The sequence below is a fragment of the Anomalospiza imberbis genome, chromosome 1 (assembly GCF_031753505.1).
Source record: "Anomalospiza imberbis isolate Cuckoo-Finch-1a 21T00152 chromosome 1, ASM3175350v1, whole genome shotgun sequence".
Lineage (NCBI taxonomy): Eukaryota > Metazoa > Chordata > Aves > Passeriformes > Viduidae > Anomalospiza > Anomalospiza imberbis.
The window spans coordinates 102961694-102988159 of NC_089681.1; the positions used below are offsets into that span (position 1 = coordinate 102961694).

General features: G+C 39.0%; 2 protein-coding genes across 7 annotated transcripts in view; one reads left to right on the plus strand and one right to left on the minus strand.

The window, feature by feature from the left end:
- FBXL2 (F-box and leucine rich repeat protein 2) overlaps positions 1–18839 on the plus strand; it is a 52184-nt gene extending 33345 nt beyond the window's left edge. For 2 of the 3 annotated variants that reach the window (XM_068203173.1, XM_068203183.1), the window contains exons 6-15: positions 1341–1409; positions 1496–1591; positions 1899–2025; positions 2220–2294; positions 5471–5601; positions 9550–9610; positions 11065–11109; positions 11402–11458; positions 15195–15407; positions 16357–18839. In XM_068203173.1, coding sequence (XP_068059274.1) covers positions 1341–1409; positions 1496–1591; positions 1899–2025; positions 2220–2294; positions 5471–5601; positions 9550–9610; positions 11065–11109; positions 11402–11458; positions 15195–15407; positions 16357–16464 — 982 coding nt within the window. In that variant the 3' untranslated portion in view covers positions 16465–18839. Of the gene's footprint in view, positions 1–1340; positions 1410–1476; positions 1592–1898; positions 2026–2219; positions 2295–5470; positions 5602–9549; positions 9611–11064; positions 11110–11401; positions 11459–15194; positions 15408–16356 lie in introns of all 3 variants that reach the window. The other variant, XM_068203192.1, reaches the window with a different exon arrangement.
- Positions 18483–26466, minus strand: part of UBP1 (upstream binding protein 1) — a 40014-nt gene continuing 32030 nt past the window's right edge. For 3 of the 4 annotated variants that reach the window (XM_068203153.1, XM_068203142.1, XM_068203160.1), the window contains 8 exons: positions 26231–26334; positions 25516–25570; positions 25244–25337; positions 23880–23970; positions 23132–23238; positions 21707–21849; positions 21085–21136; positions 18483–20370 (listed from right to left, as the gene is read on the minus strand). In XM_068203153.1, the coding sequence (XP_068059254.1) occupies positions 20333–20370; positions 21085–21136; positions 21707–21849; positions 23132–23238; positions 23880–23970; positions 25244–25337; positions 25516–25570; positions 26231–26334 (684 nt within the window). In that variant the 3' untranslated portion in view covers positions 18483–20332. The remainder of the gene's footprint in view (positions 20371–21084; positions 21137–21706; positions 21850–23131; positions 23239–23879; positions 23971–25243; positions 25338–25515; positions 25571–26230; positions 26335–26466) is intronic. The other variant, XM_068203148.1, reaches the window with a different exon arrangement.

Below are 26466 nucleotides of genomic sequence, written 5' to 3' on the forward strand. Positions count from 1 at the left end.
AGATATTTATAAAATTTATAAGTCAATTCTTTAACTTTTGTCTCTAGAGTAAATTCATGCAGCATTAATTTTCAGATACTTGTTCTGAAAGTTATTTTTCCTGTAAAGCTATTTGCATTGTTTCCAGATCTATTAGTTTTGTGGGTAATACTAATTTCTCCATTTATCCTTCTTCTACGTCAACTTTTGAGTAAAATAGCCAATTACTGATGTAGGTATTGGCCGTGTAAGCACTGAATGCTTGTGGCAGGTATGTCAGGACATGCCCCATGCTTGAATCTCAGAGGTAGTTTGCTGTTCCTCCAAAGTGTAGCATCTTTCCAAGTGATTTGAAGAGTGTCTTGATTGTAAATCTCCCTCCACTACATGAATTTTGGAATAGCTGTTTTGAGTGTTCAAGTGGAAACTCTCACCAGTATAACTGCTTGCTGGGGTTTTTTCCCATTGTTTGCAATCCATGGTGTAGAGCCAGAAGTTGTTACCAGCTGAGCATGTAGTCAGGTCTGTTAACCAGGGCAAGCCTCCAGACAAAACTGGTTTTGTATGTTTCCTTCCCTCCTGCCAACAAAATCCATGCAGCTGAAGGAAACATGGGCATAAAAGCAGTGTTCTGAAATGCAGTGTAGCTGTAAATATTACTCTGCACAGATGAAAAGAAAATGTATGTATTTCTTCAGGCTAATTAGTATAATGATACATACAGGCCCTCAACAGTAAAATAGCTCCAATCATCCTTAAAGTTCATAGCCAGTAGTGCACACTGATGCTTTTTAATTTTTAAAATAATAAAGAAGCAATTTTCAGCCTACAGGGCATTTCACTGGTAGTTCTGTAGACTTAGGTCACCCTTTGCTATTGTACCAGGTGTGTCCCTTTATGTTTGCTGTGGGAGCAAGCTCCTTATTAAGACTTGCTAAGGCTTCAGTAGTGAGATGTGCAAAAACTCTTCCCAGAAGCCTAATGTTTAACTGATGTAACATTTGAAGGTTTCTGTTTATGCCCTTTGAGTTTTTTGTTACAGTAACACTTGAAGGTTTTTGTTTATGCCCTTTGAGTTTTTTGTTACAGTATTTGAAACAAATTCAGGCTTATATATGACAGAAGTAACCACTTTGCCCAAGTGGTGTTTGAGAGAGAAACAGCGCATTCCCAAGACCAGAAACTTAGAGTAGGAAAAGGAAGAAGAAACCACTGAGACAAATGTGTTTGAAGCATACTTTGCAATTACTCTGAAGATCAGGCTTTTGACCAGGGTAGGAGGAGGTACGGGACAGAGCGCACTCTAGTGACTGCCTTGCACTTGGGACATTTTCTTAATGCAGCTTTTTATTGTGTTTTAGGACCTTTGCACAGAACTGCAGAAACATTGAACACTTAAATCTGAATGGGTGCACAAAAATCACTGACAGGTAAGTCAAAGAGGTTTTTTGATTGATGGGAAAATTTGGAAAAAGAAGTAACTGAAGGTATTTTTAGTGTGTCTGCTGTTTTGCAGCACGTGTTACAGTCTTAGCAGATTCTGTTCCAAGCTGAAACATCTGGATCTGACATCCTGTGTAGCCATCACAAACAGCTCTTTAAAAGGCTTAAGGTAAGAAGATTCAGTGTTCTGTGTTAAAGAAAAGTGTTTAAAGAGCTGTTCAGCATTTATTAAAAGTTAAAAAATTGGTGCTGAACCTTTCTACTGTGAATCAGCATGGGCTGTATTCTATATCTAAGACTTCCGGGGTGTAGACTGTGGTGCTTGTGTGTGGTCCTTTCTCATGACTTTTCTGTGGAGGCCTGGCATAATCCACTGGCTATCATTAATTTCTAACAGTGTGTTTAATTTGGGTTTCCCACTGTTATGACTATTTGAAGGCTGGATTTAACTTTATGTATTTTTTTAATTCTCCCAGTGAGGGTTGCAGAAATCTGGAACATTTGAATCTTTCCTGGTGTGATCAGATTACGAAGGATGGTATTGAAGCACTGGTGAAAGGGTGTAGTGGACTAAAAGCTCTATTTCTTAGAGGTTGCACACAGGTACATAATTGCTTGGGTGATCCTTTAGGAATAAAACTTTATTTTGGGATTTTGAAATCTCCATGAATTAAAAAATGTCATTTTTGTTATAGTATTTTTTTAATATTGCAAGAAATGTACATTTCTTGGGCTGCTTTGCTGTGCTTTTAATTTCTTGTTTCTCTTCCTATGTCCAATTTAATTACTAAATACAGTTAGAAGATGAAGCATTGAAACACATTCAAAATCACTGTCATGAGCTTGTAATCCTGAATTTGCAATCATGTACAGTAAGTATTTGAAGCTTCCAAAGGTACATTCTCTAAAAATCAGAAGTAATTTTGAATGCTAATGAATTGATCTGCTATACAATTGAGATAGTACATTTCTGCAGTTTACAGGATTTTGTGTGGAATAGTGGCTTTTAATGAGCTGGCTGTTTCTACAGCTGACTTTTGACTTGAAATGTTGGGTTATTTTTTTCCCCTTCATTGGATCTTTTAACTGTGGTACGCTTTAGAGTAAGAATTAACTGCATTCATTCAAATTTCATGAACTGTGTAGCATTTTGGTCTATTCATAATTCTAAGGTTTCTAATTGAGCAGAAGTCATGTTCTGGGCTACATAATAGAGAGTAAAACATAATGGCATCATAACTGAAGATGATTCAGAACCTTCAGGCAGAAGGGCATGCCTTTCCAGTATTAATGGAGAACACATTTGTTAGTTATGAAATGACTGGGGATCATTAATGTACTTTTAATTCGACTTAGATAACACAAATTTTCTGTGCTCTGGGTTATATTGGCTTTTTCATTGTTTCTGATGTGACTTTTCAGGAAAGGGAAAGGTGTTCTTTTAGATTTTAAATGTATCTAAGTCATTCTTTCCCTTCAAATAAACCTTAAAAGATATTGAAATAAATTAGAATGTCAGTGTTTCAGTCATGTGAATTTGAATAATGAAATTATATTTTTGTTTGTTTGTTTTTGAAAAGTTTTCCACTTTTATTGCTAAAAAGTATCATAAAAACCTGCAAAACCTTCAAATCTGTTTTACAGATTATTCCAGAATGAACGTGGCATGGGAACATTTTTTGTTACGATTGAACCTAATAGATTTCTCTGAAGTGTTTCTTTTTGAGTGTTAGGGATTATTTAAAGTTACATTAAAATTGCAGAAATGAAGAGCAATACTAATACAAAGCTTGAGCTTCCATGATATAGATCTTTAGTGAAAGAGAATTTTTCAGTCTGAATGTAGGTGCCCACTGAAGCTGGGCAGAGAACGGCAGTGAAGTGCCTTCTTTTGGTCAGAACCACACTTAAATAAAGTCAGTACGTGATTTCTGCCCCTTTTACTCTTCCTTTTGCTGTTCTTCTCACAAGTTCTTTTTCTGTTGTGTTTTGCCTGAGACTAATGAGATATATCAAGGCCAACCTTTTCTGACTATTTTTGTGAAAATATCTCAAGAGGTCTGATGATAATCAGTTCTTACCTCTCCCACTTAACAGTGGCATTGGCACAGAAGTGCACCAGAGTTTTCCCTTGGTCAGGATGTCTGTTTTTATGTAGTACGAACAAAAAATCCTCCCGAGGGGAAGTATTTTTTTCCTTTGAGTTTTCTGAGTTGCTAGTCTGTGTGTCCTACCTAATTACATGTGCTGTAAAGCTGTATTTCACTGGAGGTGTGTCCTACTTGCTGTGGCTTGGAAGCAAGCTTCCAGAAGCATCCAGGATCCATATGATCAAAGGGATTTTTACACAGCAGGTGTCCTTGTGCTTTTTATGACCCCCACTGTAACTCTAGTGACTCTGTTTTATGGGCCCTACAAAATGCCAGGCCAGCTCCAGCAGCTGTGGAATGAAATTGTATTTGCTTTGGAAACTGCACATCTGAAAGGTACCATCTTTAGAGAAAGATTTTAGAAACTTGCAGGGACTTGCAGGCATTTTTCAAACACTTTTCTTTCCTGCCAGTGATATGGGCATTGAAATCACAGCAATTTCAGAGTGGAAAACTTTCATATATGACTTGAGGGCTTTTTACAGCAGCATAAAATTTACATAGTCATTGCCTTCAAAGCCGTCCCTTTTGCCAGTAACAGCATCGTGAGTATTTCTCAAAGTAAACAGAACAGTTCCAGAAAATAGCATGGCTTTGGAGAGTCAAATCCAGAAGTACCTGACTGATTTGGACAGAACTCCAAAACTTACCTTCTTACCTGTAGATTATACAAATCCTTCTGGATCCCCAAAAAGAAAATGAGACTTCTAATTTTCCGCTGATAATGATTTGACCAAATTAGTTGCAAATCTAAACTTCTGATATTAAAAAGTGTTGGGCTAGGGAGGGGGAAGCATAAGGTAATCTCTCTTTGTGCCAAGCTACTGCTATTTCTCATCCTGTTTTCATTTAGGAAAGGTTATTTTTGTGGTAATAGCATCAGAAACATGCTACAGTTGTATGAGCATACTCAAATGAGGGGCTTATACAAGGGTTGTGTATTTTCTATTAAAAATACAGTGGAGGTCTTTGCTACTATTGCAAGAGTATTATTAAGCCAGGAAATAAAACAACCTGTTTCACACAGCAGAAAAATTAAATTCATAGTGTTAGGAGGAGGAGGAGGAGAGAACTTTTTCCAGAATAGAAGATTTGTAAACAAAATGGTATTTGCACACACACAGTAACTCCAGTTCCTGTTGCTATTTTGTATGCAGCTGCAATGGGGCTATTTATTATAGTTCCTGTTTCAGAGAGAAAACTTATTTATTCATATTCTTAATTTGGAGTTACTCCTTACAGAATATCTACTACAAAATGTTTTTGAGAAATGAAAAGTCCTCTTTTTAGTTAAATCTTTCATCTAAATACAACTGTATAGGGTAGGGCAAATCTGGCTTTTACACTTACCTTCTCTAAAGAATGAATTATGTGTAATTTTTTCCCTGTGACTCTTGCTTCAAAAATTATCAGAATGTGAAGGGTTTTGCTCTTGAGTCCTACCGCTCCAGGGCCAATTAGGTAGTTAGCTCTCCTGCTGTGAGGCTTTGAAATCTCTTTTGCACTGTTCCCAAACTTACACAGTCAGTGGAAAAAAAAACCTAGACCCCATCAATATATAAGAAGTAAACACAATCAAAAGAAAAAAAAAGTGAAAAATTATAAAACAAAAGCAAAGTGAAAGAGGAAGACAGCAACAAACAACTCTCACTTTGTGATTCAGACTGCCTTGGAGTAGGGCTTAAGGTCTATGGAAAAACAAAAGTAGGAATAGTAAATGTTGATTATCTTCAGTGTTATCTTTGTATGTGGTTTCACAACTGTATTTTTTGGTTGAAAATCCAGGTTGCTTTGGTTATATACAGTATGACAGTAGCAGTTCAGTGGCAGTGTCTTGAGTTTTGTTCTTGGCTGATTACTTGATAAGGAAGTAACTTCAACATTCTTCTGTATTGCAGCAAATTTCAGATGAAGGCATTGTGAAAATCTGTAGAGGATGCCATAGACTGCAGTCCCTCTGTGTTTCAGGCTGTAGCAACCTGACAGATGCTTCTCTCACAGCACTTGGTCTGAACTGTCCAAGGCTGAAGTGAGTATGTCATGAGTGTGTTGTAGGTCATGTTCTTACTGGCCTGATCTAAGAAATTCACTTCTGAAGATGAGCTGCATTTGCAACCAAAACATTAAGTACATAAACTTGAGGGCTGGTCCTCTGTAGCTTCATATTAATGTAGTTCACTGTATATCAGGAAAAAAAAAGAGTTAATATATAACAAATATATAACAAATAAGATGTGCTCAACCCAGCAGTTCAATTCTGTGCTTCTAGCTAAATACTTTAGGTACTAACTACAAGCGAGAAAAAAAGAAGATATAAAGCCCATTACTTTTTAAAAGTGAAAAAGATCTGTGGTTGTGTTGTTTCTTTTGATGTCTGTACGGTGGTGTGGTTTTATGCAGTCATTTGTCTTAAAAAAATAGCTGAATTATATCTGATTATTATATTTAAAGATTTTATTATAAAAGTGCTTTTAATGTGCTCTGCAGTACAGCCTGGTGTCCTTAAACTCTGAAATAAAGTGTGCTCATGTCTTTGCCAGCATGGACTGATATTTATGAGAGATGTTTTGAACAATAGGGGCTTCTGAGTTAAAAAATAATAACACATTAGTGTAATTTGTGCAAAAACAAATTCCATACACTTCCACACTGGTGTAATTTGTGCAAACATATATGTTATGGTGGGCTTTAAAACCAAAGCTCAGGTATGCAGCATCTCCCTGGTTATGGAGCTATATTGTAGAGACAGATAATACTTCTAATTTTAATGTAAATTAAATTGAAAGATTTTTGGATAACAAATGGCCATTTATGACAGGAACACACAGGAGTCAGAACTTGTTATCCTTAAATCACAGACCATGGAGAAATGAGTAGTCTGTAAAAATTAGGGAATGCTGCATTCAAATGCCAGTGTACCCTATGGTGACACACAGTGTTCCTTTAGCTGAATGGGTGAAAAAGAGCTTTTGTTACTATAGAAAACCTGTCCTTAAGACAATTCCAGGCTGACAGTCCCCTTGGTGTCCCTGTTCATATTTATTAGGTGCTTAGGAGCCTTTTGGCAAACTTACTGGAGTTCCCTAGAAAGCTGTGCTGTTACTGCTGGTTTTTTTCCACCATTTCTCTCATTTTCTCAATTAGCATTTCAGATGGGAAATGAAAGGAGGTCTGCTGCTAGTTGTGCAGTTCTTTCCAAGGGCAGTACGAGTGCAGCAGGAATTGTTTCGACTTCAGTAAGAAAACTGTCAGCCACGAGGGGGAATGCGTCCGCTGCTCTGCTCCTGTAATGAGGAGCAGCACAGGGAAAGAAAATGACCCTTTGCAGTGATTACTGCTGAGGATTACTGCACATTGGAAGGACAGAGGATACAGCTGGTTACAGCTAGACTTTTGGGATCATGGATGGAAAGTACTTGATAAAAATTGTGTTGGAAATCAATGGGAAATGTAATTCCACACTTGTTCTGTACCTTCTGAATATTTTAGTGTTGAGTGTGAAAGAAAACTCTGCTTCTGTTGGACTTGCTGGCCCAATTTTGAGTATTTTGAGGAAATTTTTGAGCATTTTCTGTGCTGTTCTACTCTCACTTCACTTCAGGATCTTGAATGTCCTACTATGCCGCTTTCCACGATACTGCTACATTTCCCTGATTCAGTTGTTACTAGTCACAAATATCTCCTTGGACAAAAACTTAGGTCAAGCTTTCAGCAGACCCTTCAACTACATTTCTTATCTCACATCAACATACAGATGTCTTGTTATCCCTCTTTACATTTGCTCTTTCAGGTGCTTGGTAGCTTCTCTTTTTGTTTTCTTTTTTTATTCCTTTATTAGCACTTCTTAATGCTAAAATACTTGTAGGTATTTTGGCAAGGCTTGTCAAGAAAAGCACCTGTGAACCATGAATGCCTTTTTCTGGGTGGGACTGTGAAAGTTAGGATCATATTCCTTTCAGCCCCACCAGCTGTTAATTCCACTTGAGTAGAGAGGTGCTGAGTGCAGAGACATTCCAGGTGTGCCCAAAAAGCAGCTGTAGGCAATGAATGCAGCTCTGAGTCTGTCTTGGAGAACATTTCTTCATAAGAGTGGAGAATCTCCTTTGGATATAATCTTGCCTCATCAGCTCCTATTTTAGGTACTTTTTCACAAATCACTGAGTGGGAAATTCATGTCAGCTGTAACAGGAAAAAAGAAGAGCCCTCTGTATTTAAGCACAATCAGTAAAAGAAGAGGAAAAATTAGAATATTGCTCATTATTTCCATGCTACCCAGTGCCTTCCCAACTGTTTTTTTTCATTCTAGGGCCTGATTAATGCAGCATGTGTGTATACAGCTCACTCCTCATTCTCCTGCCCTGAGTGTCTGCACACCCAATTTCAGGAAAGCTAGAGCTGCTTATCTTCTGGTTTCTTATTCCTCTGTTTCTATAGTTGTCTTTTCAACTGGCTATGCAGGAAGTAGCGTCCTCATTATTTTGGATATCATTGCAGATGTCATTGCCTCTCCACCCCCCTTTAAAGTCAGCCATGTAATGAGATGGGGTTTGTAGCAAGTAATTGATGAAAGGAATTAGAAGGGTGACAAATGTGACCTGAATTGTGGGAGTTTTTTTGTGGTGGTGTTGTTTTTCCCCTTCCTATTTGGTATCACAGGCGATTTTTAGACTAGCTGAGAGTATTTTATGATAGGCTGCTAACTGCCCTTGCTGGAAGGGCACAGAATTCCTGTATATAAGTCTGTAAAGTCCCAGAGGTATTAGAACCATCCATTTGGGAAGAGATGCCCGTCTTGTACTTAGCTTGAGTTTCCCTCGTACTTCTGAACCTTGCTGAAGACTGGAACTCTGAAAGTGGCTTTTTAAGCCTGGGGGCTGCTCAGCTCTAAACTTGGTTGCCCTCTTGCTTATGGCTTGGAAGAGCCTGACCCAGCAAAGTCATAGTCAGAGCCCCACACCCTGTACTTTGGTGGGTTGTAATTCATTCATGCACCCAACGTGGCTTTTCCCTTAGCACTTTCTCTCTAGAGAGAGTGTTCTAATGGCCTCGCAAACCAGTGGAAGGATCTGGAGGCTTCTCAGTATTGCCACAAAAAGTTCTTTTGTCCTTCTTTTCCTGCCTCCTCCCCACCAGCCCTGGTATAGCAGCAGTGGTTGTTGTGGTAAGTTGCACTTAGTATGTGCTGCTCATCCCATGGCACTGTGGTTTCCCCTTATTCATCTTGGTACTCACTTCACCTGCAAAGGAAAGTGTTCATTAAAAAAGGACAAAGAAAACAGAGACAACATCATTAGTGGGATGGAGGCCTGTTGTGCATACTAGTTTTGCTATTTGGGGCAGTTCACCTTCTGGGTTGTTTTTTTTTTTTTTCTCAGTACTGCTTCCCAGTGCTTCTTGAAAGGGTTTTAGGATTATCTTTCTAAAACACTGTCGTTTTCTTTAAGGTTGTGTTGATATCGTTTGTTGTTCTCACTTGGAGATTTTTAGCTCCATGCTTTCTGGTAACTTGCTTCACTGTGCTTCATGCAGAGGCTCCGAGGGGATTTCTAGTAAGCACTTTCTCAGTTTTGTGGTTTCCCAGCACCCTGTGCTTAACAGGTTTTAGATGCAGGCTTAATCTGCATTTTCCTTAACTCAGGGTTTATTTTCCCTTATCTTTCCTCAGATAACATATGAGAAAACTTGATCACTATGCTTTTAGTGAAACAAGAGGTTAAAATAACCCTAATTGTGTATAATTTTTTCCACTTAATGTTCTCTGACTGTCAGGATCTTCTGATAAACTGGATTAAAAGTTTGCTTTTTAATTTGAAACTGCAGTGAAAAAATAGGGAGAGGGTATGTGTGCTGTGTTTGTGTATATATACACATACTTTTGCTAGTGAGAACTTCTAAGTTGCAGAAGACAGATTTGTATCTCAAATGCATTTGCTTTTCTCTATGTTAATGTTTTCTTTAACATTTAAAACTTTTCCAGGATTTTGGAAGCTGCAAGATGTTCACATCTCACAGATGCTGGGTTTACCCTTCTCGCACGGGTAAGGGTCATTTCAGAAGGTTACAGCTCGCCCTGTTGCATTGCTGCTGAGCAGCTGTGAATTGATGTAGTCCTGCTGGGAAGCAGTATGAGAAGAGGAAAAAGAAAGTAGAAAGAAGCTAGTGGAGGAGGGGACTAAAAAGCTATTTTATTTCTGGATTATACTTAGATCTGCAACTTGATCTAATTTGCCATCTATCATTGCATTTTCCACTTTTTTCATTTTTCACTTTTTTCTTCTCTTTTTCAATGTTTCAATAGTTTTTATTACACTTAACATAATTCTCAACTTGTATTATGTATTCTAGCCAAATTTCCCTTGTATTGATGGCACACGTCCTTGTGATAGTTACATCAAAAAGTAGCATATAATAGATTGTTCTGAAGATAGCTTTAAATTACAGATCACTTCCATTATACATTATAAACTATAAGCACCAGTGCCCTGGTTCATGCTGTAAATACATACAGTAAGCATATTGCTGGTGTCAAATGCTTCATGTTAGACTTGAGTGTTTGCTGGTTAAGAAATCTGAGTACAAAAATTATACTCTGTAAATGGGATTTATGCTGCTGATATTTATTGTGACTGAAAAGGGGTGCTTTTTGATAGCCACAGTGGTTAAACAGAGTGGTTTTCTGATTGTCCAGCACTACATCCTCAGGCTCTTGGTAGTCACCTCAAGCCTTCTCTTAAGCCTTTTTTTTTTTTATTCCTGGAAAAAATGGATTGGGAATTGAGCCAAGCTTTGGCACTGTGTGGTCTGCTGCAAGGTCACAATGTTACATTCTTTTCTTGAAATTAATCATGATCAGATATTGAAAGCACTTCTGAAAGCTTGCTGGGGGTCTTTCAGCATGTTGCTCTGAGAAAATAGTTTGTGTAGGTGTGACACGCGGCTTCCTTCCACCCTTAAAGTAGACCCTATTTTAATATTTTCAGCATTCATTGACAATGCAATTTGGTTTTAAGGCTTCTTTCTAATGTATGACAATGAAGAGAAATGTGCCATGGGCTTAAGTGTATTCTAGATGAGTTAGGTGCAGCTGATAAAGGCAGAAGTTGGCTTCGTGTGTGTGCAGATGAGCTGGCTTTAGTGCACGGGCTGTAAATGCCATGGGTTTGGAGTGAGGGGGGAAGGGAAGCAGGACTGCAGAGCACTGCTATGTCCTGTTCAAATGTTACAGAACAAGGGACATTTCACTTCGTAGGAGAAAGGCTGAAATTTAGATGTTTCAGAGGGAGGTGGGGTATTGCTTGTTAATTCATCTGTTTATTTCTTTTAACAGTTTTTTTTTGTCTTTTGATAGCGATCAAATGTTTGAAGGGCTTTAGATCACAGTTTCTTCTTGCAAGCTGTGCTGTCCCATATTATAAGCCCTGTGCATGATTTTATGACTATAAGTTGTTTTGTTTCATTTTTTGTTTATCTGTTCATTTTTTGTTTATTGTAGAATTGCCATGAGCTGGAGAAGATGGACTTGGAAGAGTGTGTTTTGGTGAGATTTAATATGAAAGGGAATATTGAATTTCCAGTGTAAGAATGCAATACATTAACACCTTTGTCTAGATGCTCTTTGGTTTTTATAAATAGTATTGTGTTTATGGTAGGAAATAAAAATAATTATTGGGAAATTCTACACAGGGAAATACTTGGAGAGTAACAGGTGATGAATTTTTTTCCAGAAATAACAGAACCCTCATCTGGTAGAGAAAGAGATACCTTATTGGAGGGTTGCATCTCCTGCTGCCTGTTGCTTATGGCTGATGTTTGGTTTCTTTTATTCCCAGATAACTGACAGCACATTGATACAACTTTCCATACACTGTCCTAAGCTTCAAGCATTGGTAAGTGTAACTCCTGGTCGGTGGCCTGTGGTTCTCCCCCATGACACACACAGACAACTCCTGCAGTACAAACCCAGGCTGTTCACTCTGTGTCTAGAAATAATTCTGGATGTACAGTGACACTGTGCAAAATATGTGCAAGTTTCATAAGTATTCTAAAAGCAGCACATTACTCCTAAAATATTTACATGCATTGTGTGATTAAAAAAATGTTACCAAATCAGTGAATAAAAACCAGAAAGCTTTTATGTTATGGTTGACATCCTTCATATTTGATTCCTCACATATTTGATTTAACTTAAAGCACTTAGATACTTTATGGATATTCTCAAGTGTTCAGTAATGGTTTTCTTAGGGTGTATGACACTGCACATCAAATATTGAATAAACAGAACCACACAGAGAAGATAAATGTAATCACTCTGTAAGCATGCAAGCACTTTTTTCCAAGCACTTTTTTACATTTACATAATAAATTATAGAAGGTTTCCTTGGACATAATTTTTGAACGTGATTGGAGAGGATTGAGAGTGGGGTTCCTTGCTTACTGGATTTCAAAGGACTGTTTTCTAGGGAGTGGTCGCTTAGATCTTTCAGATTATCAAAACCAATTCGAGGTAACATAAATTTGTTTGTTCTTCAGTCAAGGTAATTGAAAATTGCTGGATTGTTCTTACAGTAGGAGCTCCTGTATTTCAGGCCAGTTGTCCTTTTAGTGTAGATTTGTTATAACTACTTAGATCTGTGTGAGAGAACAAGTATCTTTATAATCTGTTCTTAGATGGGATTAAAGGAAGGTGTTCTGCTTCCTTAATTAAATTGTGTTATGATTAGTGTTACCCAGTGTTACTAAGGTAGCAACATGAGGAAGGATGGCTTTTAAAGTAGCTTGTTCACTATTTAATATTGTTGTTTTTTTATTTTTCCTTATCAACTGTCCAGCTTCATTTCTGAGCCATCATTCTTGATGTTAAACCAAATGGCTTGTCAGGAGCTGTGGAGCCATTTATATGGGACACATTTTTATATTGTAATCCCAGTTGCAGCCAGTTCTTGCAAGAGGTCTTCTGTACCAGTTCTGTCAGTGCTTCAACAGAGATACCATAAAACCTCATAAATCCCAAGCATTTTTTTTCTGACCCTGCTTCTCTTTGCTGGCCTTGATGTGTTTGCCCACAGACAGGGAAGTATGGCATTGGTAAAACATCACAGCTTTTCTAAGGGAACCAGAAAACTTGATTTCCTTGGTATATATATGTATCTTTATATTTAAACTGTGGATAGGAATGATACATACTCAGAGATTGTGTGTGAACAGCAGTGGCTGAGAATTACAGGAAAAGACAAGACAAGGCAGGCACGTGCCAAATACAGTGCATGAGCTAATCTTGGTGCTTCCAATGTCCTGTAAATTCCTTTGCCGCTGTGCTTTAGTGTATTTGCAGTTAGAACAAATATTTTGGAGTTGCAGAGATCGACTTTGGATTTGCTTTTGTCATGTTTGGAGACTCAGTAGATGGTGGAAATAGGCAAATCTTCAGCATTAGAGTGCTTTATTGCCTAATGTACATAAGTAATTTCTGGTTAAAGCATTTAATTGCACATTTAAATTGGGAGAGAAACTGTGAAATACTCATGATAGTCCTGAAGATGAGAAGACAATTGAATTCTTCACAGCATGTGAAGTTCTCATAGTATGTCATGCCATACTTGATTTATGCACAGCATTTAGTATGTATTAACAACAACAACAACAAGAAAAGAACAAAAAGAATTTGACTGTTTCTCTTTGTTCTTAAGATTTCAAGCAATTGTATTTGTAAAATTCCATTTTATTACTGCTTTTAAGCAGGCTTGGAAAGTCAGAAAAATTCTGTAGTTTACTATGAAGTGTGTATAATTTGGCATATTTGTTCTACAAAGTTTTACAAACTCAGCTGTACATCCTGTATTGTCCTTGCAGTACCAAATACTGTGTCCCAGGAAAGCTGATTTTATAAGCTGCTTACTTCCTGGGGTTGAACACTCCTAATTAGCCAACAGCTTCACACAACCTCCTGTCCTTCCTTGGAACAGCAGGTCTGTTATGAATGTTGGTTAACCCTACAGCTGCTGATTGTCCCCAGGCTCTGAGCCAAACCAAGTGCTCAGAGCACATACACAGAGAAAGGAGATAAAGGAGAGACTTGATGTCTTTGAGGACTTGAGAGACCGCCTGAACGGGTGGCAAGAGTTAAAACACTGTTGGTAGGGGCAAGAGCTTCATTTCTGCTGTCTTTTGGAGACAGTTTGCCCTCGTGGTGTTGCTTGGAGTCCCTGCTGGCTGCTCACACTTGGCATGTAAAATTGGACCAGCTGGAGCTGAAGGGAAGCTGCCGAGGTGGCTCCCATCAGACTCCAGGGGAGATGCAGGCCTGTCTCCCAGCCTTTCTTGGGTTCCCTGTTCATTCTGTAGAGCAAAGGCAAAAAAAGTTGAGGGCAAATTGTTTAAAAGAGCAGGACAGACCCCCATGTGTCTGGTAGCAGGAAGGAAATGCTCATGACTGTAGCTGAGGTGAAGTAAGGTTGGAAGTCCCCAGGTTGCCCTGCCAGGCTGGAATGAAAATGTGTTGTACCCAAAGAGGGGGAAAGTTACATGTTAGAGTTGGGGGCTTGGCAGGAGGTCCTTTTGAGCACTGCTATTTGCTTGCTCTGAGTTAAAACGTGCTTTTGGACTGCTGCAAGTGTTTCTTCAGTTGCTGTCTGAAAAAAACAACTTAGGGCAAGGAAATGCTACTTCAGAACCAGGCACTGTTAGACTTAGGTACAAGTACAGGCAAAACACAGGGCTGAGCATAAAGAAAGGCACTAGCTCAGAGCCCAGGGCAAGAGGAGTAGAGTTCACAGATCCTGCACATTTCACTGGAGAAAACTTGAGAGCATTCATTTCAGTGGTGACAAAGAATCGTTTTTTAAGCCGCCTCTGAGGAATGTCTGTTTCCTGTTGTTGTCATCATCCGTGCTTCTCCAAAAGTCATGAATTCCCTAAAGAAATGAGGAGAGTGCTTTATGTGGTGCCACTGCCCGAGATGCAACATCATTTTCCGTGTTCTTCAAATTCAAGGGAGTAAAAAAATATGCTGAAGAGGAGCAGATTTTTTTGGTTTATTATGCTGACTGTTGCAGAAAAGACTGCTCCTGCAGCTGTACAAGATGTTTATTGCTCCTTGTCTGTACAGCCTGAGGTGCCAAATGTTCATGGCTTGTTTTTCTTTGAAATCGTTATTTGGCAAATCAGTGTATTGTGATTGTTCTCTATGTGGACTTGCGCAGGCTTGGTCCTGGTGTATGTATGAGAACATGGCAGCTGTGAAACAGTAACCCCTGAGCAGATACTCATCTATTCCCATATGTTCTCAATCATCCTCTAAAGTTGTTTCTGGCACAGTGCTGTTTGCACTGTGTGGGACAATTGGAAAAGAATTCCCACATTCATAGAGAGCAAAGGGGCCTGAAGAGTTTTGCCAGTGATGTGTTTTGGGACTCAGCTCGTTTTGAAGCAAAGTTAAAATCAAGTACAACCATTTTGTTAAGTAAAGCAGTTTCTTTTTTTTTTACTTTTACAGATTTCAGCTGTGTATTATTTGTAGCTATTTAACCACTGAAGTGAAGGAGGTTGAAGAGGACTTCTGATGTCCAGAGGCTCGAGTAACTTAGGACTGAGGGATGTTGTTAATTGTTTGCCTCTCTGTTTTAGAGCTTATCTCACTGTGAACTGATCACTGATGATGGGATTCTTCATCTGAGCAACAGCACGTGTGGGCATGAGAGGCTGCAGGTGCTGGAGCTCGATAACTGTCTCCTCATCACGGACGTGACTCTAGAACACCTGGAGAACTGCCACAACCTGGAGAGAATTGAGCTGTATGACTGTCAGCAAGTCACACGAGCTGGAATCAAACGGATCAGAGTATGTGTTTCCTGGCTTGTTCCTGTGGAAAAGCAAGAGCTGTTGGTAATGCTTGGGACTGTAGCAGTCCTACAGGTGTCCCAGGCAAGGAAGGCTGGATAAACCATCTGACTGTCCTTCTGTTAGGTCCCCATGTGTGTAACTTCCCTCTATGAACAGCAATAATTGTCAGTTCTAACTCGTGACATTTTGCTGTTGGAATCATGAGCTCTTATCTTCTGCTTTCTGTATTTTTTTCAAGTAGAGTCCTCTGTTTTTAGGATGGTGTAGTGGCATGCCAAATCCTAAATATTTGTTAATACACAGAGCCAATAATAAAACATCTGCATGGATATTTCAGTTGATGGGCTGTAGGGCCCTCAGGCCCTGGAATCCAGCCCCAAACCTTTTCCCTGAGTATCTCACCCATTAGGTCAGGGACCACCTGCATTGTGGAGGCAGCATTTTAGCCTTGAAGTTAAACTTGTCTGCGGCTTCGTATCCCAAATTTGCATCCAAACACTTTTGCAACTGGAAAGATGATCCCTGATAGTGACTCAAATTGAAGGCAGAAGCACAATTTTATTTCGTTCTGCCTTCCAGGATGAGAACAGCAGCAGAAATATAGGAGACAAGGTTCAGAGAAGTTGTCCCTCAGTAGCCAGGGTCCACCCTTCTCGCCTCTGCAGCAAAACATGTGCCTCTCCTGATGCGTAGCTGTCTGGGCTCATCATGCTTTGCTGGGGAACCAGAGGGAGCCCTGTGCAAGTTGAGTGCCTTAGCTGAATGGTCATGAGGAATTACATGTGAGGAGAAGACAGCTTGGCTGGTATCCACTGGATGGATGCTTTCTTCATAGCTAACTAACCTTAATGAGCTAGCCCTTGCTGGCACAACAGTTGAGGTGTGCTGTTTCTCTTTTAAATTCTGTTCTTTCTCTCCCATTATAATGCAGCCTTTTCACCCACAGGCTCATCTACCTCATGTGAAAGTTCATGCTTACTTTGCTCCAGTAACTCCCCCTCCGTCAGTCGGAGGGAGCGGACAGCGCCTCTGCCGATGCTGTATTATCCTTTGACAGTGAATGCAGCCACACAGAAAATGTTGTTGTTGAAGAAAGCAAGTCAGCGGAAGGAGTCAGTTTCCTGACAAGTCCTAATGGTGGTGTTTGGTCATCCAGTTTTGTGACAAGAAAAGCGTTTTTTTTTTTTTCCAGGTAAAAATCTTAACGTAATGTGCAGCTGTGGATTAAGTTGGTGATGCTTTGATTTGTATTAGTAACTCCTTCCTTCTGTTGGCATGAGAACTGCAGTACCATGTCAAACATGTGGGCATTGCAGCGTAGCAGCTACTTGGTGGAAGTTCACAAAACTTGGAAGTTAATTTGCATTTGTCAGCACTACTTGGTGTGAAGTTCTGCTGTAACATGGGGCTCAAGGCTGCCACACCAAGGAACTGAGCCTGCTGTTCTGTAATATACACCACGGATCAAGTATCAGGTTTTAAGGACAAATCAGCTTTAGCAGACATTGACCAAAAAATGCAAAGTAATCATAAGCTCTTACAGTAAAACAGCAGCTTGTTCTTTTTCATGATTCAGCTTCAAATTTAATTATGTAACAGGACATAATAGGTAATGTCAAAAGGTAAGGTAGCACCTCAAGATACCCATAGAACTAGAAACACTTCCCAAGTTTTTGGACTTGGTTCAGTTGAACTCTGCTGGTACAAAGCTTGCCCGTCGCTGACGCACGTTCTGCCCGATGCCATCGGCCTTGAACGGGGGTAAGAAATCCACTGTGCACTCTACTGTACCTGCTGCCACAGCCATCCATGGTGCTTTCGCTAACGCCATCCTCGCGTCCTCCGGGACTGCCACGGGGTGGAAGGAAAGGATGCAGCACTTCCAGGAGGAGGGGTGTAGCACACATGCTTTTCTACAGATGAATGGAAAACAGGTTCAGCTACAGAAGACAGGATGGAGCAAGGAATTCAGTTTGGCCCACCCATTTTAGGGACAAACATATGGGCTCATCAGACTGTAGGCAGGAGTTGAACCATACCAAACCTGTGGTTTTCAAATGTAGAAAGCCAAACTCTTCACATTTGGTTAAGAAGCTGCCAGCTTCTGAATGATAATAATAATGATGATAAAAATCTATGTATTAATTCTTAAGGCCATGCTTTCATCCTTAGTTTTTCAGTGCTAGACGATTAGATAAACTTTTTATATTAAGCAATTTAATTATCTGAGAGAAACTACTTGACAATTCAGAAAGCTTTTTTTGTGTAAGTTTGTGCGTGTGTGTATTTTAAGAGTTCAGGCCTGTGTTTACTGAAAATTAAAAAGCAGTTGGAAAAGCTACTACTGGACAGTACTGCCATTTCCCCCCTGCAAATTTTAAACAACTTCTCAAAAGGAGTGAGTGTGAACATGAACTTCTGAGGCCAGCAATGGCTGGGTTGTGTGGACTCACAGAGGATGGGGACGGTAAATTAAGACCTCAGCTTTGGGGTTAAATTACACCTTAAACTACAGTACATGGATTTCTTTACTTTTACAAAGTAAGCCAATTTGGGCTTCTTTTACACAGTAATGGAGTGCTGTTACAGCTGTTACAATCATACTTAAGAGTTCCATTCAGACACTGCTGGTCTAATGAGAGTTTTAACTAGATTTTATTCTCAACTGTACCAGGGCAGTCATTGGTACCAATATGTCAAGATGTGTTGCCTTTTGTTGGCTCCTTTTTTTTTTTTCTAAGACCATAATGAACCTTCTAAGTCTACTGCATTGAAGATGTACAAAAACAAATGGAACCTACTCTGATATAGGACACTTAAATAAACAATCAGCTGATGTCAAACCTGAATTTGTTGGAATTATTTCAAACCTAAGCAAGATTTCTGCTAGAAGCAGAAGATCTATGTGAATGCACTGTGTGCAGGATATACTGCAGGGCTGGTTTACTTCCCTTCCTTACCTTGACCAATGATTCTTGCTAGGGCAGGTCTTGTAATTAATCTAAATCTTAACAATGGACTGTCTCTAATGTGGGCGTGGGGAAAAAAGAAGTAAACAAAAAGAAAAGCACATTTACAAAATTATCGAAAAACATTTATTATACTTAAATTGAAATGTGTACATCTTATTAAAAAACAAAAGCCATTTGCTGGTGCCATAATTTAATTCCAATTTCAAGTGAGCTGGACAAACTACTGTACAACTTTCAATATTCTTTAAAATTAGATATTTGGATACTTTCCAATCAAGGATTTTTCCACTTTTATAAAACATTTGGATTTGAATATGGTGTAAGCTAAAAAGACACAAGTGTCAGTTCAGGAAAATACTAGGACCAAAAAATACCCAAAGATGAACAACTTATAGGCAGAAATGTTTAAGTACATAAAATTTACTTTCAGTGCAGGAAAAAAAAAAAAAACAACCAACCAAAAATAGGAAAAAAACTCTAGGTTTGATGAATTTAATTTTTCAAAATGCTACAGCTTTCAGAAGCTTTTCTGCTAAGCACTTGAGCCAGTTATGAAAGGGGAAAGGAAAAAGTCAAAGTTGCTTTTTTACATGCTGTAGTATTGGTTTAAATGGAGCACCGCAGCATAAAAAGCAAACTATTCCCAAGCTTTTAAGCCAGAGATCAAGTTGGAACTTTCCAAAGGCACAGAATAACAGCTCTGAAACTGTTGCTTAATACCTCTGGAAATACCCCCCTCCAAGTACGTGACCAATTAAAACTTAATGTTAGCCTAGGAAATGCTGTGCCATGACTTTACAAGACACATCCAAAATACCAAGAAAGCACATTGCCTGTTTCAGAGTAAAGTAAATATTTGGTCATATGGAAGAGGCACTGTAACAGGTGTACAGTATGGACAGATGGAGGTGCAGGAAGGTCAACTGAAAAGGTAAGAAGAGATTTGTCCAGAATAGGAGCTCCAGCAGGGGATTCGCCTGATAGGAAGGAAACTTACAGGGTGTGTATTTAGTGTTTCTCAAGCAATTTATTCAATGCTGCTGAAAGCTATGACAGCCCTGTGGTGCCAGTGGGTCATCTTCCCTCATCTGCACAATTCCACTGAAAAACCCACTTCTCACTGCCAGTATTTTTAAACCCACAATTTTACAAGCAGAGAGTTAAGCTGCAGCAGTGCTCTGCAGAGAACCTAGGAAACTAAACATAAAGGATGCATAGGCAATTCTTTTCCATTAAATTCATTAAAGCAAAACACAATTACTTGGTACCCCATAGGATTTATATTAATCCCTCCAATAAGGTACTATTGATAATGCAGTTTGCTGCATGCATATATTGCATCTGTCTAGGGCTTCTTAAAAGCCCTGTTCTGGCATTTACACTTCTTACATACACTCTTATACACAATTTACACAGGAAGCTGTTTTGACAGCTTTACTCTCAAAGACCTGACAACCTGATCACTATCACCTTAACTACTCATCTCCACACAGATTAGCATGTGCTCTGCTAACATCAAAAAATAAAACCAGCGTAAAGTACAAGCACGTATTAGACAAACTGGCACAGAAAGGTAAATGCCCCAAAATAAGTTTACATTCATCTCCAACTGGATACAGGTCATAGAAAAGCAGCAGTGCTTCGCTTCTATAAACTGTATCTACTGGCCATAGTTTGCCTTATTTCAGTGAAGGGCAAGCACCTTTGCTTACATTGTCTTCCATGCCTGTACATAAGCTGTCATGGCATTATACCTCTCATGAGGACACTTAGCTATGGCAGTGATAAGAAAGTTCACCTATCAAACAGCTCATTAGAAAGGTCATTTTGTGTTTTCAATATGAAACATCTTATACAGTGAAGTTAGATCCTAAGGTTTTGGATGATCTTCATAATCTTTAGGCAGGACTTCATTCTGCATTGGAGTATCAGTCTAGCAAGTGTGTGATGTCACTTCAGAATTATATGGAAGCCTTCTCCATTTTCAGCTGAAAAAAAAAACCCAAAGGAAATGTCTTTGTTGAACAGAATCACAGAAATACAAGCCAATGCACCAAAACACCCTAGTATGGACTTTGATAATAAACTCATCTGCAACAAAAACTTAAAGGTTTCCTACTTGTGCTAAACAAAAATGTTATGAATAATGATTTGTAACTGGATCTTCAAAGAGGGACAGTTTCTGCAGGTAAAGTTTGCACAGAGTCCAACTTGTCCCCTGATTACAGCCATCTGCTGGTACTTGTACCAGAAATAAATTGGAGTTCTATGGAAGAGTGGGATTCAACAACAGGCTATTGAATGAAGATGACTATTGACTAGCAGAGAAAGAACAGAATGTTATGCTCAGTTTTGCTGACTCTCAGAACTCAGATAAGATTCAGTTTCTGAACTTCAGAGGTACTACTGCCAGGATTTTTGATTTTTTAACCAATTTTGAAACTTCTCAACAATTATTAGCAGCATCACTATCCAGTGATGGCTGACTGAATTTTACATAAGTTTGTTACCAAATCCTGCACTGGTTCTGAACTGAAAGCTCAGAGAAGAGCCTGAGATGCTACACAGAGGCTGAAATCTGGCTAGGAGAGGAAGAATTCTATCTTCTGCCACTGTGTATGCAAAACTTTTATAATTTTTAAAGAAGGGTCCTTGCTGCAATAAAACTATTAAGTTTTAGACTGTCAGAAAAGACAACATACCTTTTATTGTGGTGAATAAGAAACAACTCTCATCTTGAAAGTTTTGAACCATCTAAAAAAAAAGTTTCAAAACCTTCTGAGTATGACCAAAACACAAAAAAAAAAAAAACACCAACCCTCAACAGACCTGATATTAAACACAGCCTTTTGTGAGCAATCATGTATTTTTGGTTTTGTTCAGCAAGTGACAGGCATATACCAAATTAAAATCCATTACTATTAAAATACTGCTTTTTACTCTTGTGACAACCAGCTGGGAGCCTGGCTGTGTTTTTGGGACTCTGTGGAGCAGACACTTGAACAAGCAGAGTTCAACAGTGTTTAAATGTCTGCCTTTGGGTGTGCTCAAAATAAATATGTACTAAATAACTGCTGCAGCTTCTCAGAACTATATAAACCAGCTGCCTCTGTCTTCTCATAGTCTCAGTTTAGTCATGCAGAGGAAAAGTCACATTTAAAGAGTCCTTCTGTTCATTTTATTGTAAAGGAAAAAATACTCTAAATGTCAGCAAACACTAGGGTTGCATTTTCAAACAGAAAAACCAGTAATAACTGTGCAAGCATAAGAAAACCCTCCACTCCCAGTCATAAATAAAAGGCTAAAAAAAAAAAATTCAATTACCTGATCACTAACAAGAATGTGGATGCCTGTGGGACCCTGTCTGTAAACTTGGTTGATCTGATGCAAAGGAATATTAAATGCCAAAGCAAGCTTGCGTGTGACTTCTGAGGCTGCCATCTCCTCTAAGTAGATTGCATGATAAACTACAAGAAAGAAATAATTTATATAAGCATGGTACTAATGGATAACAATAGCTATATGAAAAATATCTGTATTTGTTTGTTTGTTTACTTTATACTTTCAAAAATTTTAAAACCTAAAACTTTAAATTTACTCTCTCCCTGTCCTCATTAAAAGCATGAACTGCCCTAACTTTTCTTTCAGGGAAAAATCATAAACACAACTCTGATGGGGAAGGCTTCTATTTGCTCTGAGACTGAAAGCAACTTCCACATTTTTTCCTGTATCCTGCACAAAAAAGGCACAATCATGTCAAACAGACTTTAAAATGGATCTTTAGAGAGTCACCTAAAGATGGTTTTGAAAGCAATTTTAGGCAGCCTCAAAAGAATCAGGTAATATCTACATCCCACTTATGTGCCTATGCTGCCACTTTAAATACAGATGTAGATTTTTGGTTTTTGGTAAATAAAGCCTTTTCCAACTGTCTGAATTAACTTTCTACAGATAACCTCAGAGCTGAATGCAATACAGCAAGGAGAACAGCAAGACAAAGTAGCTGTTCAGTTTGAAGCTGTATTTACAGTTTGATATCTTTATTTAACAGTGCAAGAAACCTTTAGCAGCTCCAAGTTTGCACGTTCTTCTGGCTGAAGATATCTTGAGTGAAAACATGTCTTTGACAGCAGCAGTATTTTATTTACAGATCCTCCTCCACCTCAATTCCTGCATGGAAAATCCACAAGCAATATTGAAGTAGCCTGTGCAGATTTTAGCTGGGGAGAGAGTTCTATCAAAGCCAAGAGCAAGTAAGGATTAATTTTAAATAGCTCCATTCTCTTAATTGTAAGAGTGACGTGGATTTACGAATAAACAGTTACATTTCCATCTGTGCTGAATCAACAGTTCTCAGGAAAATAATAACTAAAATCAAGAGCGCATTCACTACTTGGCTGTTTTTCCTTGTCCAGTCTCTACAGTTTTAGTTCAGTTGCACAGAAAATGACAGCAAAATCTAACAGAAAATGGGAAAGAATTGTTTCATTTGCATGAAATTTTTACCTGCACCTACATTTACATGGTTGATGCCTTGCCTGCAACAACACGCACACATGACCACGTAACTGGTTAGTTTTATCAACGGACTGAAAATGCTCAGTGGTTTAAACTTGAGAGGTTTCAGGTTCCGTTTGCTCTGTGCTGTTAAAGCAGCAATATCGCTGTGATACAACTTCCCACGGTTGCTTTGTACACCAGGAGCAGTAACTCAGCCCCTTCCCCACCTATGCAGTTTCCCTGCCGTACCGTATATTGCACCGTTGCTGTCTCCGCTGCCCGCGTCCTGGCGTTCCAGTTGTATGCTCCGTAAGGGCTCCTGGCACACGTAGATTGTTAAACGGGGCCTCACGGACCTGCAAGTCAAGGAAACCGCACATCAAACAAAAAGCTACTGCAAATGCAGAGGCTGATATGCCACAACTGGAGGTTTGTTATGCTAACAGTACACTTGATATGGTTTTTATCACTGAGCCCAAAAAATTAAATTAATCTCTAACTAAGTGGTCTCAGTTGCCGCTGAATTTAAACAAAATTTCAATCCATTCAGAGCTCCTAGGGACGCTGCTTGTTGGACTCCTGGTAACAGGACTACCAAGTAACAGCAGCAATTCTTCCAGGAGGGCCCATAGTACCAAACACCCATTTCAGACAGAATCAGACATCCCCTGGGATGCTGCCTGTGTTAGCAATACCTAGCCTCCAAAGGCCTCGGGTTGTTCTTAGCTCCCCAATGACCAGTTTTGTGTCTTGGCAATAAATCCACCCGAACAAAAAAACTGGCAGGGCCCAACTGCATTGGTGCAGCCTTACAGCCCACCTGCATCTCACCTGGGCATGCCCTGGAGGTGTGCACAGGAGAAGAGTTTTAAACATATTGCTACCAACTTGTGAGGCAGATCCCACAGGCACCAAGGCCCATCCACACTAACTTCCCAAATCTCCCAGTTCTAGAATCCCCATCCAAATCTACTCAGCCTCACAGTCAGCACATCACCTGGATTTCAGTGCATTATACAGCCGAATTCCATCGGCTGGACCACAGATTTGTACCAGATCCTCTCTTGTCAGCTTTAATAAATCAGCACCTGGACAAACACATGAGAATTTAATGAAGAATACTGTAGCACATCAATTCTTTCTAAAATAAATGGTACGTTCATTTAAACCAAGAGTAACAAACTTCACCATGACAAAAATGGAATTTGGGATGCAGGAATAAGTGAAATTCAGCCAGGCTCTAGTGAGTGCCAAATAAATCAACCTGCCTTCCAAAGGTGTTGAGTTACAGTTTATGCTGTTTACAGCTTTGAAACAGTACAAGTCTGCAAGGCACACGATTTCTGTGGAGAGAGATGACTGCTCTAGAGAAACAGTGGTTTTTGCTGGCACCCCAGGGTAGTGGATTTTGAACACATGCAAAATACAGAGCAAAAATATTCCATGGTTTGTCACGCAGTGAATTATCCCAGACATTCAACTACCCATCCATCACTTCCTCTGGGCACTTAAGTTACAACAATGCACTCGTGTATAGAAGGTGCTGCTGAAGCAAAAAGTGGGAGGACAGATTTTTTGAGAAGCAGCATGAGTGTCAGCAAAGAAAACAACACTCTGAAATATCAGTCACTGAAATAGTTGAGTGGGAAAACAGGAAAAAAGTAGTCTTTATGTGTGAAAATACTCCACAGACTATCCAGGAATGCACAAATAAAAGCCAGTAAAAATAACTGATCACAGCCCTTAAATACCATAGCAAAAAAAACCCCACACCTGAGGTAGTATAATAAAACTCACATATACTACACCTCTTGTTTCAAAACCAAAAAAAGCCAGCTAGCTAGTACTTGACTTTTATAAAGATAATAATGAAAAAGAAGAAAAGTTTCCCAAGAGTCTTTGTCAGAAATTCGGTATTAAAGTTTATTGAGAAAGCTCAACAACCCTCATACACAGGTCAAGAACTAACTAGCAGCAGAAGAATAAATCTTCCCAGAGAAAAAGCCTGGTACAAAGGAATTCTGACAGAACCATGAGTTAAGCAAACAGACAGAGAGCTGGCATCATTCACAACACTGTCCTCAAATGTCACCAAAAAAAAGGAATTTACTTATGGTGAGTATTGTGTCATGCCACCCTTTGCACAATTTCATGGAAGGCTTCAAAACACAGCCCCACACCGTCCATCTATTGCTGTGTCTTGTGTTCAGACATATGGTGGGAACCACACTGCTCTTTAACCAGCAAATCAGTAAATAAATATGCATAAATCTGTATACCATAATGTTCTTAGAGAACTCTTTTCCCACACACAACCTGCTCAGTAAGACAAAGAAAGAAAAAAAAGTAAACTATAGATACCTGAGAAATTTGAAAAGAGCCTTGTATAGGCAGAGAACCTATTCTTGAGCAACCATTGCTGAGTTTCCTGGATTGTGGCTGAAGGATGAAGCTGCTGTAAGAAACGAGATTGGATACAATAATTTGGATACTAAAAAACCCAAACAAAACCCAAGCAATTAAAAAAAATCTCCCTCAGTTCAACACTTTCTTGTAATATCAAATGTAAATCAAAGACTCTGAAACAGCTATACAAATACACTTATGGTCAATATCAGAAAGGAAACACTCACATCTCCTGACCCTTGAGAGGTTCCATCTCCTTGATGATTTGGGGAGGAAGAATTGCTACAGATTAAAAAACAAAACCAAGTATTAGTAGAATTCTATAAACCAAAATATTTAAGCATTGTTGAAAATTAACTTGAAATTTCCAAAACAATAAATATCATAATTGAAAGAATTAAAAGACTGCAACTTGTTAAACTTAAGAGAAAGACCATTCCACAGTATATGGATCAGACCACACCACTGTCAATAATTTTTGGATGAACTGCAGGTTTGGTTACAGTAGTTTAATTAACACCTTAAATCAAAATGCTTTCACCAATGCAAGTTTTTGAAGATATTTGTTTGGGCTTTTTCTTGCAAATTATACTAACTGTGTATGATGGAAATGAAGACTGTTCTTACTGAAAAAAGCTAAAAATAGATTCCATAGACAAGGACTAAATTACAGTAGTGAAAAGGTAAAGTATCTGCTATATGATGAAGGACAAGAAGTTGTTTTAAAAATGTATAGTAAGAAAGAAAGATGGTGAAGCAGAAGTAATTGCCTTATAACTGAACCATGTGATACAAATGTCATACTCTAAAGTGAATATATAGGTCAAAACAATCTCCCAGTCCCCCAGGAGAAACAGAACACCGTTGAATTTAGTCAGAAAATGTTCTGAATAAGCCTGATTAAAATGTCACCTTTAATGGGGATACAGAATAGAAACCTACCTGTCTGGGACACTGTAGGTGTTATGCTGAGCAGAGGTGAAAGTTGGAGCAGGAGTAGGACTGTTGTTTACAAATGTTGTAGGAGTATCTGGCCATGGTGAGCACTAAAGATAAAGAATTAAAACTTAAGTTTCTCTTCACAATACCTTTTTTATTCTGATGCACACTTGTCTCATTTAAAGCCAGGGGTTTATCCACAGACTATTCTGATTTGCACTTCCAAATAAAGACTCCCT